The 11,471-nt window shown below is 50.2% G+C and overlaps 2 protein-coding genes across 8 annotated transcripts in view; both read left to right on the top strand.

Annotated features, from left to right (window-relative positions):
* The window catches only part of Dock3 (dedicator of cytokinesis 3), a 405,059-nt gene extending 395,192 nt beyond the window's left edge, over nt 1-9,867 (top strand). For 4 of the 7 annotated variants that reach the window (XM_026779352.1, XM_026779351.1, XM_013346561.2 and 1 more), the window contains 5 exons: nt 773-891; nt 1,872-1,959; nt 5,299-5,421; nt 5,929-6,011; nt 6,799-9,867. In XM_026779352.1, coding sequence (XP_026635153.1) covers nt 773-891; nt 1,872-1,959; nt 5,299-5,421; nt 5,929-6,011; nt 6,799-7,308 — 923 coding nt within the window. In that variant the 3' untranslated portion in view covers nt 7,309-9,867. The remainder of the gene's footprint in view (nt 1-772; nt 892-1,871; nt 1,960-5,298; nt 5,422-5,928; nt 6,012-6,798) is intronic. The other 3 variants (XM_013346560.2, XM_005347838.3, XM_026779353.1) reach the window with 3 other exon arrangements.
* An 874-nt stretch (nt 9,868-10,741) lies between these two features.
* Nucleotides 10,742-11,471, top strand: part of Manf (mesencephalic astrocyte derived neurotrophic factor) — a 3,368-nt gene continuing 2,638 nt past the window's right edge. The window contains exon 1 of the mRNA XM_005347837.3: nt 10,742-10,870. Coding sequence (XP_005347894.1) covers nt 10,786-10,870 — 85 coding nt within the window. The 5' untranslated portion in view covers nt 10,742-10,785. The remainder of the gene's footprint in view (nt 10,871-11,471) is intronic.

Raw genomic sequence — 11,471 nt, 5'->3', positions numbered from 1 at the left:
ATCAGGTTCAGTGTGTTCGGACTGATATTGAGGTCCTTAATCCATTTGGACTTGAGTTTTGTGCATGGTGATAGATATGGGTCTATTTTCATTCTTCTACAGATTGACAAATCTTTACAGAGTACAAGAGCATTCTCCCAGAGCATTCAAGGGCCAGCAAGTATCAAACCAACTATATACAGGGTCCAAGGCTTCCAGCTAGCCTAGTGTAAAGCTGTAATAGGTCTGACAGGTAGGCAGTATCAAGGCAGTGGGAACCTACCCTCTGGAAGGGATATGCCAAAAGGGTAGTTGGAAGCCAGTTGAAAACAGAACCACTGGTGTTTGGAGAAGGTAAGTGTGTGTAGACCCAGTATGTCAAATCAGAACTATGTGGTTGTTATTCCAAGTGTCTCTTGTCTTTGTGTGATGGCTCCATCACAAGCTGACCTTGGCCCACTCCCGGGTCCTCTGGAAGAGCCCATGTTCAGACCACATTTCTTCCTGAGAATACAAGGTTCAAAAACCCTAAGCACCCTGCACCAGGCCTTAACTCTCCTTACCTTCTGCCTCTGGGTATGGTGGTGGCCTCTGTCAATGAATGTGCCTCAGCCAAGATAGCAGATTCATTATTCACTGTCTGTTCACTAGATCTCCTTCATTCTGTGTTATGCTGAGTTCACCCTAGCTGTAAGGGACACCTACCCTGGTCCCCAGTCCTAAGGATGCTTGGCCACTGAGCCTTCCATCTGTGGTTTGTCATCTGTTCGTGATTGTTCTCACTTGGTTACAGGCTCTCCCTCTCTGCCAGATAAGTACCGACATGCCCGGGAAATGATGTTGCTGTTGCCCGCACATCGGGACCGCCCAAGCAGTGCCATGTATCCAGCAGCCATCCTAGAGAATGGACAGGTAGCAGGCCTCGCCTTGACTAACTGTCCTCTGCTACAAGTGTGTTGGCTTGGGCTCCCTCATTGCATCTGCTAAACCTTTGCATGCACAGTCTTGCATGCCTCCCTCATTCTGTAAGAAAGCTGTTGGACTCCCCAAGACAATAAATCTGAGGGCCAGAAATCCAGTGTAGGTTTGGGTAGACTGGCGACCGGGACTATACCTGCTTGGGTGGCTTCCTAAACCTCTAGCCATCTTTCTGACCTGCACAGACCCATTCTTCTGCATCCTGAGAAGGCTGTAGTAAACACAGGTAGGAGGACGTCTGTGTGTCCTGCTAGGGTTGACCTCCGCACTTAGTTTTCCAGACACCATGCTTGAACCAGCAAATAACAGTTGGCCCTGTGCAGTTTGCCCCAGACTTTCTATCCAGAGCCATAAAAGTCACTTCCAAGTAACTGTCCTAGACCCAAAGTGCCAGGAGTTTCTCAATGGCACCCCTCTGTCAGGCAGGGAGCAGATCTGAGGGGTGCTGCTCAGAAGAGCAATGGGATCTGCCAGACTCCAGGTATGGGTGCTGCCTGGGTGCTGCCTTTCTCTCCCCTCAGTGCTAACCTGGATCTGGGTGGGGACTTCCAAGAATTAAGACCTATCAGTGCTCATGGAGCAGACAGGGTTTTTAAATCCTTTCTGTCAGTGGTCTCCCTGGCAAACAGAAATATATGACAGTTGAATAATGGAAAGTACCTATGTCCTGCACATGACAGCCTGGGTGATGTCTCAAATGTCCATGAAGTGCTCAGATCCAAATACACCTGGACTGTTGTAGCAGCCTTCCCAGGGCTGCATGAAGCTCTCAGCACATCTCAAGCATGAGCTATCTTACTGCTTTGATATCCTCATCTGAGTTTAGAGCATCCTGGCACCTGTAGTCCATAACACTGCCTCCCAGATGTAGCTGGCTGCTCTTACACTCTTTGATATTTTTCTCCTTCCCTCAGCCACCAAACTTCCAGCGGGCCCTGTTCCAGCAAGTAGTTGGAGCCTGTAAACCCTGCAGTGATCCCAATCTGTCTATGGCTGAAAAAGGTATTTTCCTCTCTCTAGGAGCTCTCTCATGTTTGTCCATCTTGAGTGTCTAACTCTTGTTCCTGAGTTACCAACTGTCCAGGTCTGAGCCACAACCAAAATACTCATGTCTGTCTCCCTAGACGTAGTGCTGACCAATTTCTCAGGTCACTGTTTAGACCACAGCTGGCCTGGATCCTGTTTGTCTGTCTGTATTTCCCTCTCTCTAGGGCCCACCCTCAGAGAGGCCCATCTGCCTTGAGTAATTTGTTATAACTCAGGCTGCTGTGGGCGTCTACTCTCCTAGGTTCTTCCTAATAACTCCTAGAATTTAGTATGCCTGCTGGTCCATCTGGGGCTTCAGAAACTTCTTGGAGCTCAGAATGGACTGTGGTCAGTGAAAGCTCCAAAGGAATAGAATATATATATACTACAGCGAATTTCCAAAATTAAGTTTGTGTAGAGAAAGCTCTGTGTGCTTCAGTGAAGTCCAGTCACTGTTTAGCCACTCTGGCCAGTGACTGCTGGGTCCATCTGTACTATGCCATACCACTAAGAAACTCTCCCTAGAGCTGCAGCTGCATGGATGTGACCCGTTACCCTGTGTTCTGCAAGCTGATGTAAGAACTTGTGTCCAACTTCTATAACCTTGACTGAAGCCCTAGACACCTAAGTTAATTTTAGCACAGCAACACCTAAATGGGGACCATGCTGAGCTTGTCTGTCAAGTAGAACCTGGTCCCATGGTTCTCTCTTCGCCTCCATCTGCTGTGCTTAGTACATATTCACTTCCCACCAATAGGCTATTGCCCCTTGGCCCATCGGACCATGTCCCTTCAAAGCTTTCATCGTGTTGTCATTGTACCTGCTTACCAAGTGCTGTCTGCTGTCCCCACTGTCATTGTTACCCCCGTTGGTTGTTGTAAAGGACAAACTCTGTGTCCTTTTTAAGGAGTTCAAACACTGGGTCCAAACCTTGGTTCCTAGTGGGCATTAGTGCCAGATGCTCCACCACAAAAGGCCTACTGAAGATGCCTTCCTAACCTCAAGGCTGGACATCCCGAAAAAATGACTCCTTGGATTCCTGTACCTATGACCCCAAAACAATGGGCCTTTTTGGCCTGGAAGGCTAGAATCCACAATGGTTTTCTTCACCTAAGATGCAGAGCAATCTCAAAACTAGCCAAGAATCACACAGCTCAGAGCTCAAATCAGTATTGGTGGTCAGACCAGGATGCTACATCAGCTGGTCACAGAAGAACCTCAGGCCTCACAAGCTACACTGCAGCAAAGAGCTGGCCACGCTCACCCTAGGTGTCTGGGGGAAGGACAGGTGTCTCAGAACAAAAACTGAGCCCAGAGCTACCATATACAAACCACAAGGTCAATGCTTAGTGGCAACAAATTAGGCAATTTCCCATTGGTAATACACAGGCCAGACTAACTCCTAGGTCCCCCTAGAAACTTACCTCTCACCTGTAGGTTCTTTTTTTTTTTTGCCAGTCACACCTGGGCAAGACAAGGCTGCCCTCAGGTCAGGGACTGTGCACTGGGGACCTCAGGCCAATGCTGACAGATGACAGGACACAGAGGGTTATTGCTCTTCTCCTAGAATAAATCGTTCCCTTGGCCACACTACATGGCAAAGGTCCACTGGCCTCACTGCAGATTTGTGGTTTCTGGTTGACGTGGAATGGCTCACTCAGACGCCATCCTAAGTACGCCATGACAGCCTTCCTAGCATTCTTCCCCTGCAGTGCCCCTGACCTCAATTTCCTTTGGGGTAAATTTTTGCAGCCCCTTCAATTCTTTAGGGCGTTAAGGACATGTCTGAGATCTTGGGTTGTCAGGTCTTTTTAGAGAAGAAGCTTCACAGGATCATCTCTAAGCTGCCACTCCCGAGACCTGTGGCTTTCATCATAAATGTTGTTTTTGTTTGGGAGACAAGAACTTGGATGCTTAGAACCAAGAAGCCCTTGCTGCACCTTGGAGAACCTGGAGGAAGATATGCCTATTCTTGGTCTCAGAATTTCTGAGGAAGCCATCTGATGCTTATCAGATTCAGAATTCTTTTCTGCAGGTAACAGCTCAGTTGCTACTCATCAGATTCAGATGCCCCTTCTTCCTGCTATTAGCCATCAATGTATCATGAGGTTAAGCATCCTTATAGCTGGAGTTTTACCTTGCTGTGTTGTATGTAAGCCCATGCTAGTCCTTGAGCAAAGAGAAGAAAAATGATGTCATCCCTCTATCCATGGAATGCCTTGGGACCATCTCCTACTCAAAGGCCAGATTCCAGCTTTTTCTGGAGGCTCCCAGCTCCTATCAGGCCTTGGAATTCTCCACTGAGTATCTGGGCCATGAAAGCCCAAACCTTGGATACCTCAAGCTCCCACTGTTTTAAAACAGAACCCATATTAGACACCTGTACTCTGCTAGGCCGCCCTTCCAAAAGGCTCCAGCAGAGGAAAGGCATGTTTCCTCTTGCTAGCGTTGGTTCTCTGAAAAGAACCATTTAAACAAGCTTCACATTTCCCTTCCTGCACCTGCAGAGTAGCCAAACCCCAAATTGTGAAGGTCTAGCCACTGCTCTTCTCTCCCCTTTAACAAAGGACTGTCACCCCAGCCAAAGAGCCAGCGCTGAGGCACTGCTGCTTTGTCTGGGCCCTGCTCTATTCTGCACCAAGGACTTTCTAGCCTCTCCCTTTCTCAGGAAGCAGTGTGTTCCCCTGGTTCCAGGCTGAGACTCCAGTAGGTTCCTTAAATATCTCTTCTTGCTCAGAAAATGTCTTGCTCTTAAACCCAGTCAGTAGGCATAAGAACAGGGATGGGTCAGTGTTCTAAATGTTACCACAGGCTCCCTGTAGAACCAGCGGAGCTGTCTCTCAGGGAGCGGTCTCCATCTCCTGTCCTGCTCCCTGCTTTTCACACAGGGCATGGGCAGTTCAAGAGCCTTGAACTAATTCTTGACTTGTGAAGAGTTCTGTGTCCTGTGCTATGTTCTTGATCTCTTCAGCCTTTCCTGTTCTCTCCTGTGGTCTTCTGGTTTTGCTTCTGACAGATCCCAGAGACTGCCGGTGTTTACTCCTGATTGCATGTTCTCTCAATCTGCTTTTTCCTGAACACTCTTCAGAAATCAGCTTACTCTTGTCTTCAGAGGCAGCTTCAATCACTGGCCAGTTATCTCTCTGGGCCACAGTGTCTTGCTTGGCTAGTATTTTCAGCTGTAGGGCCTGACATGCCTCTTGTATGCTGGCTACACAGAGCAGACATAGAGAAGCCTCAGGCTGTAGGGCAGCTTCTCCGAGCGGGAAGCTCAAGAAGTAACCTCCGTTCACTCCATCTCTTTCCACCCTTCAGCGGTGCCAGCAGCCCCCAGCAGCTGGAGCCTGGATAGCGGAGCCCAAGAGGCCCAGCCCTTCCTGTCTGCCCTCATGGGGCACATCCTGGCTCCCCCAGTGCCTCCCCGAAGCCTGCTGCATGGTAAGCGGGTCCCCCAAATAGTTTCTCGTCTCAAACTCTGACCAAGGGCTAGATCAGCAGTTTTCTAGGCCGTCTCAGCCAAGGATAAAACGTCCACACCACAGAAAGGAGCCTGCTGAATATTGGGGCCAACAAGGTTTTTGAGTCCTGCAAACTAGCTCAGTAAGGCCATCCCAGGCAGGGAGGCTGAAGACGACAAAACCAGCTGTGCCAGATATACCACTCACCAGTCTGCCATCATCTGCCAGTGGACCAGAACTACTCCTGCCTGAAGCCTGCTTCATGGGCTCTGAAGCACTCAAACTCCTGACCTCCTGTGTAGGATGGGATTCTTTTACCTCAGTGACCTGTATTTTACAGACTGTCAGTGTAAAGAAAAGTGACTTTCAATGCTGAGGTGTTCTTGGGGGACTTTTCCACACCTGCCCAGTGCCCAGCAAGGTGATGCTGCTGTGCAGCTTGTGCAGGGGGTCCCCAGCTGAGGCTATGGTTCTGTTCTCTTTGCAGGTCATTATTCCCTACACTTTGACGCCTTCCACCACCCACTGGGTGATGCCCCCCCAGCCCTCCCTGCCCGGACCCTGCGCAAGGTAATGTACTGAAGCACCTGTCCCACCGCCTCATCTGCTGTAGACACCCTGGGGGCCTACAAGAGGAACCTGCCTCTCCTCTCCTCTCCTCTGTCCTGAGAGCCTAAGCTGGCAGAAGCTGGGGGTGGCTAGAGCCACACTAGAGCAGCAGGTGACCCATGACTCCTGCAATGAACACGAGGACAGGGAGATCAGGGGGTCTTATGGACAACACATGACAACAAGAGTATGTGTGTAGGGAGAAACTTGGGAGCTCTCTGCCAGTACCACAGGCTCTCAACACACTGTAGTCCAATAGCTAATTAAATTCCCTGTGGTGGCTTATAAGAGTTTTTAAAATTAGTGTCAACTGAAAATGAGAAATATCAGGCACTAAAGTTTTACAAAAAATTTAAGAAGTAAAATTTGACTCTTCTTGTTAGCTTCATTTTTCTGCAAATGGGAATAGACCAAGTCTGTGACAGATTTTAGCAACAGAGTAACACTCACCTCATCTGTGGCCCAGCAGGGTTCCCTCTGCCTGATGACCCAGACCATATCCAACCTGGGAATTGGTCCCAGGTGTATCAGTGCCCAGCCGCCAGGGCAGGGCAGAAATCATAGTGATTCTGGGCCCCACTAGCTTGCTTTGGGGGGAAGATGCTTAGAGGGAATCATTGCTGAAGACACAGACATGAAACTGGTAAGATTTTAACGTTCGTTGATAATCAGACTCTTGGTCTCCACATGGCAGGCCAGTCCACCTGTCTAGGGGGATTCTAACTTACCCACCCTTTCCTTCGCACAGTCTCCTCTCCACCCCATCCCAGCCTCCCCTACAAGCCCCCAATCGGGCCTGGATGGCAGCAACTCTACGCTGTCTGGCAGTGCCAGCAGCGGTGTGTCCTCCTTGAGTGAGAGTAACTTTGGGCACTCCTCAGAGGCCCCACCTCGAACAGACACCATGGACTCCATGCCAAGCCAGGCCTGGAATGGTGATGAAGACCTTGAGCCGCCCTACCTCCCTGTCCACTACAGCCTCTCTGAGTCCGCTGTCCTTGACTCCATCAAGTCCCAGCCGTGCAGAAGCCACTCAGCCCCAGGGTGTGTCATCCCTCAGGACCCCATGGACCCCCCTGCGCTTCCACCCAAGCCCTACCACCCCCGCCTGCCAGCCCTAGAGCACGAGGAGGGTGTGCTACTGCGGGAGGAGGCTGAGAGGCCAAGGGGCCTGCACCGAAAGGCCTCACTGCCTCCTGGGAGCACCAAGGAGGAACAGGCCCGCATGGCCTGGGAGCACGGCCGAGGGGAACAGTGAGGAGCGGAGAGGCAGCTGCACCACCATCTTCAATGAGCAGCTTGCCCAGGCACTCCGGGTCTGAAAAGCAAGTCCCTCCCAGGGAGCTAGAGGCTTGGCACTCAGGAGAAAACCACCAGAGTCTCTGTTCTACTGCCGTGAACTCATGTATTGCCATGTCCAGAGGCCACAGCAGCATGAAGGGTTGTGGTTTCTCTTTTATTTCTTTTTACCCCCCATTTTTCTGGGTTTTCCTTTATGCAGTAGTTGCTTTCTTCCTCCTGCAGTTCCAGACCACATGGAGCTATATGGAGATATTGCACAGACAGAATTGCTTTGCAGCATTGCAGAGTCCAGGAGGAGGAGCCAAGGCCCTCCTTCCAGGGTAGAGATGGCGAAGAATGGAAATTGCACTAGGGACCTCTTCCTTTGCTGTATGGACAGAAAAATTCATGGTTGCATTCAGGGATTGCAAGGACCACATGGACGACATGTCACAGGTGGACAAAGGGGCCACAAGCCGTTTTGCACAAATGCTTGCCCACCTGCCCACTCTTCCGTCTAGGAGTGTGCAACTGAGGGGCTGGTCAGGCACATAACTGGCCTAACTGCATGCCCAGGGCACACTGCCAGGCTTCCATGGGCCAGCCTTGTCTCTTATCCCACTTTGGACATTATTCCATGGGCCAGCCTTGTCTCTTACCCCACTTTGGACACTATACATCACTTTTATTTTGGACTTTCCACTCAAAACACCTCATGATCTGCAGAAGCCTCCCTGGCTCGAATGGACTTGCAAGGGTTATCTCTTCAGCCCTGGGGCTTGAATTAAATGAAGCTAGGAGGGCTATCACTCCTGCAGGGAGTTAGCCCCTTCCCTTGTGTTAGAAAGAGCTGGTGTAAGAATGAGGCTAGATCCAGTGTGGCAGGAGCCAGAATGCATAAGCTTTCACAGATGGCTCCAATGCCTGCCATTTAGCACCTGAATCAGGGATTTTCAGCACTACCTCTGAGCCTTGGGGTTGGCTGCCCAGCCTGGCTTCCAGGCCCTGAGGATGTGTGGTCAGGTTCAGCAAGCTCCTGGGTATAAAACATTAAAATAATTTTTTTAACTGATGGGAGGAAACTAATTTTGGAAGCAGAGAGCCACACAGGTAAAACTGTTATCTTCCAAGTAGCCAAGTACAGAACCCTCCACTCCAAACCCATAGGGACCGCCACTCAGGGTTCAGGATGGGCAGAGGGGCAGTTTTTCAGACCTCCCCAGTCTTTAGGAAGGGCACAGTGGTGACTTTATAGGAAATTCTTTTGTGTCAGGGCACTGATTTTTCTCTTGGTATTATGGTAGGGGTATATTATATTTCACCAGGGTGCTTCTAAGTTACTTTTAAAAATAACTTATCTCAAGACAGTTGTTTTCCTTTCATTTGCTTACATTCTCATCAGTGACGGCCATAAGACTGCCTTCTCCTTGGTGAGCAGGTCTATTGCCCCACTCCCCTGATCTTGTTGGCCTTCTGGCCTCCGGTGGCCAGGTTCTGGGCCTAGCTGCTCATCCCTTTCCCACAATTCTTTCCCAAACCGAAAAGTCCATGGTCAGGGTCTTTTTCTCTTATAAACAAGTTTAATAGAATTGCCAGCAAATAACCTAAGGGAAAAGATAGAAGGCCCATTTTACTCCAGAGTATGTTGGGGTCCAGGTACAAGAGTATAGGGCTTTCTGATACCTCAGGATCATTCAGGCAGAGCAGAGCAGAGAATATGGAGGATGTAGGCCAATACAAGTAGCCTTGGCTCCAAGGGCAGACACACCTGCTCCTGAACCTAGATTCATTGGTAAGCTTGTTTCTGGACCATCTGGTTCATAGGTATAAGGGTCAAAGTCTAGCTTTGTTGTGACTCTTAGGGAAGGCAGCAGTCCATGAAGGCAGCCTGCTATCCAGTGCAGACATCTGCCTTCTCCACTTGGTGGCACAGGAGGTAGGGAGGGGAATGTAGGGTTAAGTTCCTTGGCCTTGCTTTATGCAAGATGAAATATATTTGTGTCGTCCCTCTCCATTTTCCCTAACTGGATGAAATGGACCTATTCTGAATACTTTGTATTGAAAAACCAGCCAGTGTGAGGGAAATGGGAGGCCAGAGATCAGAATCATTTGAAAAGATTGTGAAATACTGATTTTCATTCTTATAAGCATATTTGTAAATACCTATTTGGATGCTGTGTATTTGTACAGGAATTTGAGCAAAAAATGTATAGAGTGTGATGTCTAATTGGTAATAAGCCCTATAAATGTGTTTTTAACCTCTGGCATTCTGTGCTTATTTAAAACAAGAAAACTTCTAACCATTTCCTTTGTGTACTCGTGTCTAAAGAAAATTGATTTAAAAATGATCTTACCTGTACCAGAAAAGTTAAAGAAAAAAATTGTGCCGGTGTCCCAAGAGGTATTTTACTGTATATATTGTGGTAGCATGTTATACATCCAACGAGTAATGTGAATTTTAGATGTAAATACCTGCCAATTGACTCCCCCCTCCCTTGACTGCTGTGATGTGAATTAAAGATGAATACCTGATATTGATCCACTGATTTCACTGAATGGGAGCGTAAGTGCCCCTCTCAAACTCTTGTCGCCGGGCTCCAAGCCCTTTTAGCTCCAGATACTTTCCTGCACTTGCCGTCCTCTCTTCATATTCTGCCTTCGAGGGCAAGTGGCCAAGCCCTTGCACTTAGCATCAGGGCAGTCCAGGCGGTAACATCTCCAGTTCCCATTTGCGCGTCTCCAAGAGTGGGACACAAAACTTCCCGAGATCCATGGCCTCCACTGGGAGGCTATCCCAAAATCTCGGCTCGTTTTACCGCAGATAAGGCCCTCAAATGTCCAGGACAGCAGCCGACTTTGACAGGCCTCTAGACTTTCGTCTAATAAGTTCTGCGTTCCGACCCAGAATTAGGAGGGGTGTGGGCTGCCGGCACAAGAAGGTGGACGCTCTCATTGGTCCGCCAATCCACGTGGTGGCTCAAAACTTTTGATCCTTACTCGCGCAGCTTGTCCTGCTGGGTGTCTGCTGACGCCAGAAGTCCTGCGCTACGAGTCCGGGGCCCAGGAGGGGGCTGGATGTGGAGCCAAGAAGTACTCGGGACGAGTCACCAGATTCAGAGGCTGCCCGGCAAGAGGCAAAGCCGCTGCCCTTACCCAATATGGTGGCCCGTGCAGCTTCCGCCCAGCCGCTTCCTATGGACCGCCCAGGCTCAATCAGCAACCGACAACTGTCTAGGGCCCAGACGCAGCCAGCCAATGAGGAAGGGTAGCGTGGAGCCGCCGTCCTTGGCTCCGGGGCACGTGGACCAATGAGAATGCAGCATATGGGTGGGCGCGGGGATACCCGCCAATGGGAAGCTCCGGTTTGTGTCCCAGCCCCCTAGGCGGTGCACCGCGCCGGGTGCGGTTCATTCGCGCAGCAGCGGCGGTGGCGGCGGCGGCGGAGGCAGTGGAGATGTGGGCTACGCGCGGGCTGGCCGTAGCGCTGGCCCTGAGCGTGCTGCCTGACAGCCGGGCGCTTCGGCCAGGCGACTGCGAAGGTGCGTGGGGAGAAGGTGCGGGGCTGGGGGGAGGGCAGATGGCGCTGAACCCAACGGAATCGAGAGGGCGGGGGCCCATCCTGGCGCGGTCCGCTGGAGGAAGGGCCTCGGAATTATTACCCGGACCTAGAAACATCGACTCATTTAGGGGAAAGCGTCGGCTCAGTCGCGTTGAAAACTTGGCCGGAAGCTCACAACACAGGAGTTTTTGTCCTTTCCCATCACTGTTTAGAGGTTCCGGGAAGGGACCCCCGTGGGCCGCAACGGCCTCTTGGGATTGCCAAGCTGCACTTACGGGTTCGGTGTTGTATTTGGAATAAGGAACATTTTGATTGTTTGCTTCAGCTTCTAGTGTGTCCCTTATGAGGTCACAGTGAGTTCCCTCTCAAGGACACGTGTCCACTCTCGGCTTAAACTTGAAAAGAGCAGGGAAGATTGTGTGGGGGTCACTGGGGTAATGTTCACTCTCGGCATGCACTGGGTACTAGGACCCCAGCAACCTAAGAGTTCTGTGCACCTATGAGTACGTGAGAAAAACCAATGATGGGAAAGTAATGATCATCTCTTCTTTCTTTTTTTTTTTTCTTTCTTTTTTTTTTTT

This window comes from Microtus ochrogaster, chromosome 5, assembly GCF_000317375.1.
Source record: "Microtus ochrogaster isolate Prairie Vole_2 chromosome 5, MicOch1.0, whole genome shotgun sequence".
Taxonomy (NCBI): Eukaryota; Metazoa; Chordata; class Mammalia; order Rodentia; family Cricetidae; genus Microtus; species Microtus ochrogaster.
Note: the sequence above shows the minus strand (reverse complement) of the source record. Positions and strands in the feature narration are given on the sequence as shown.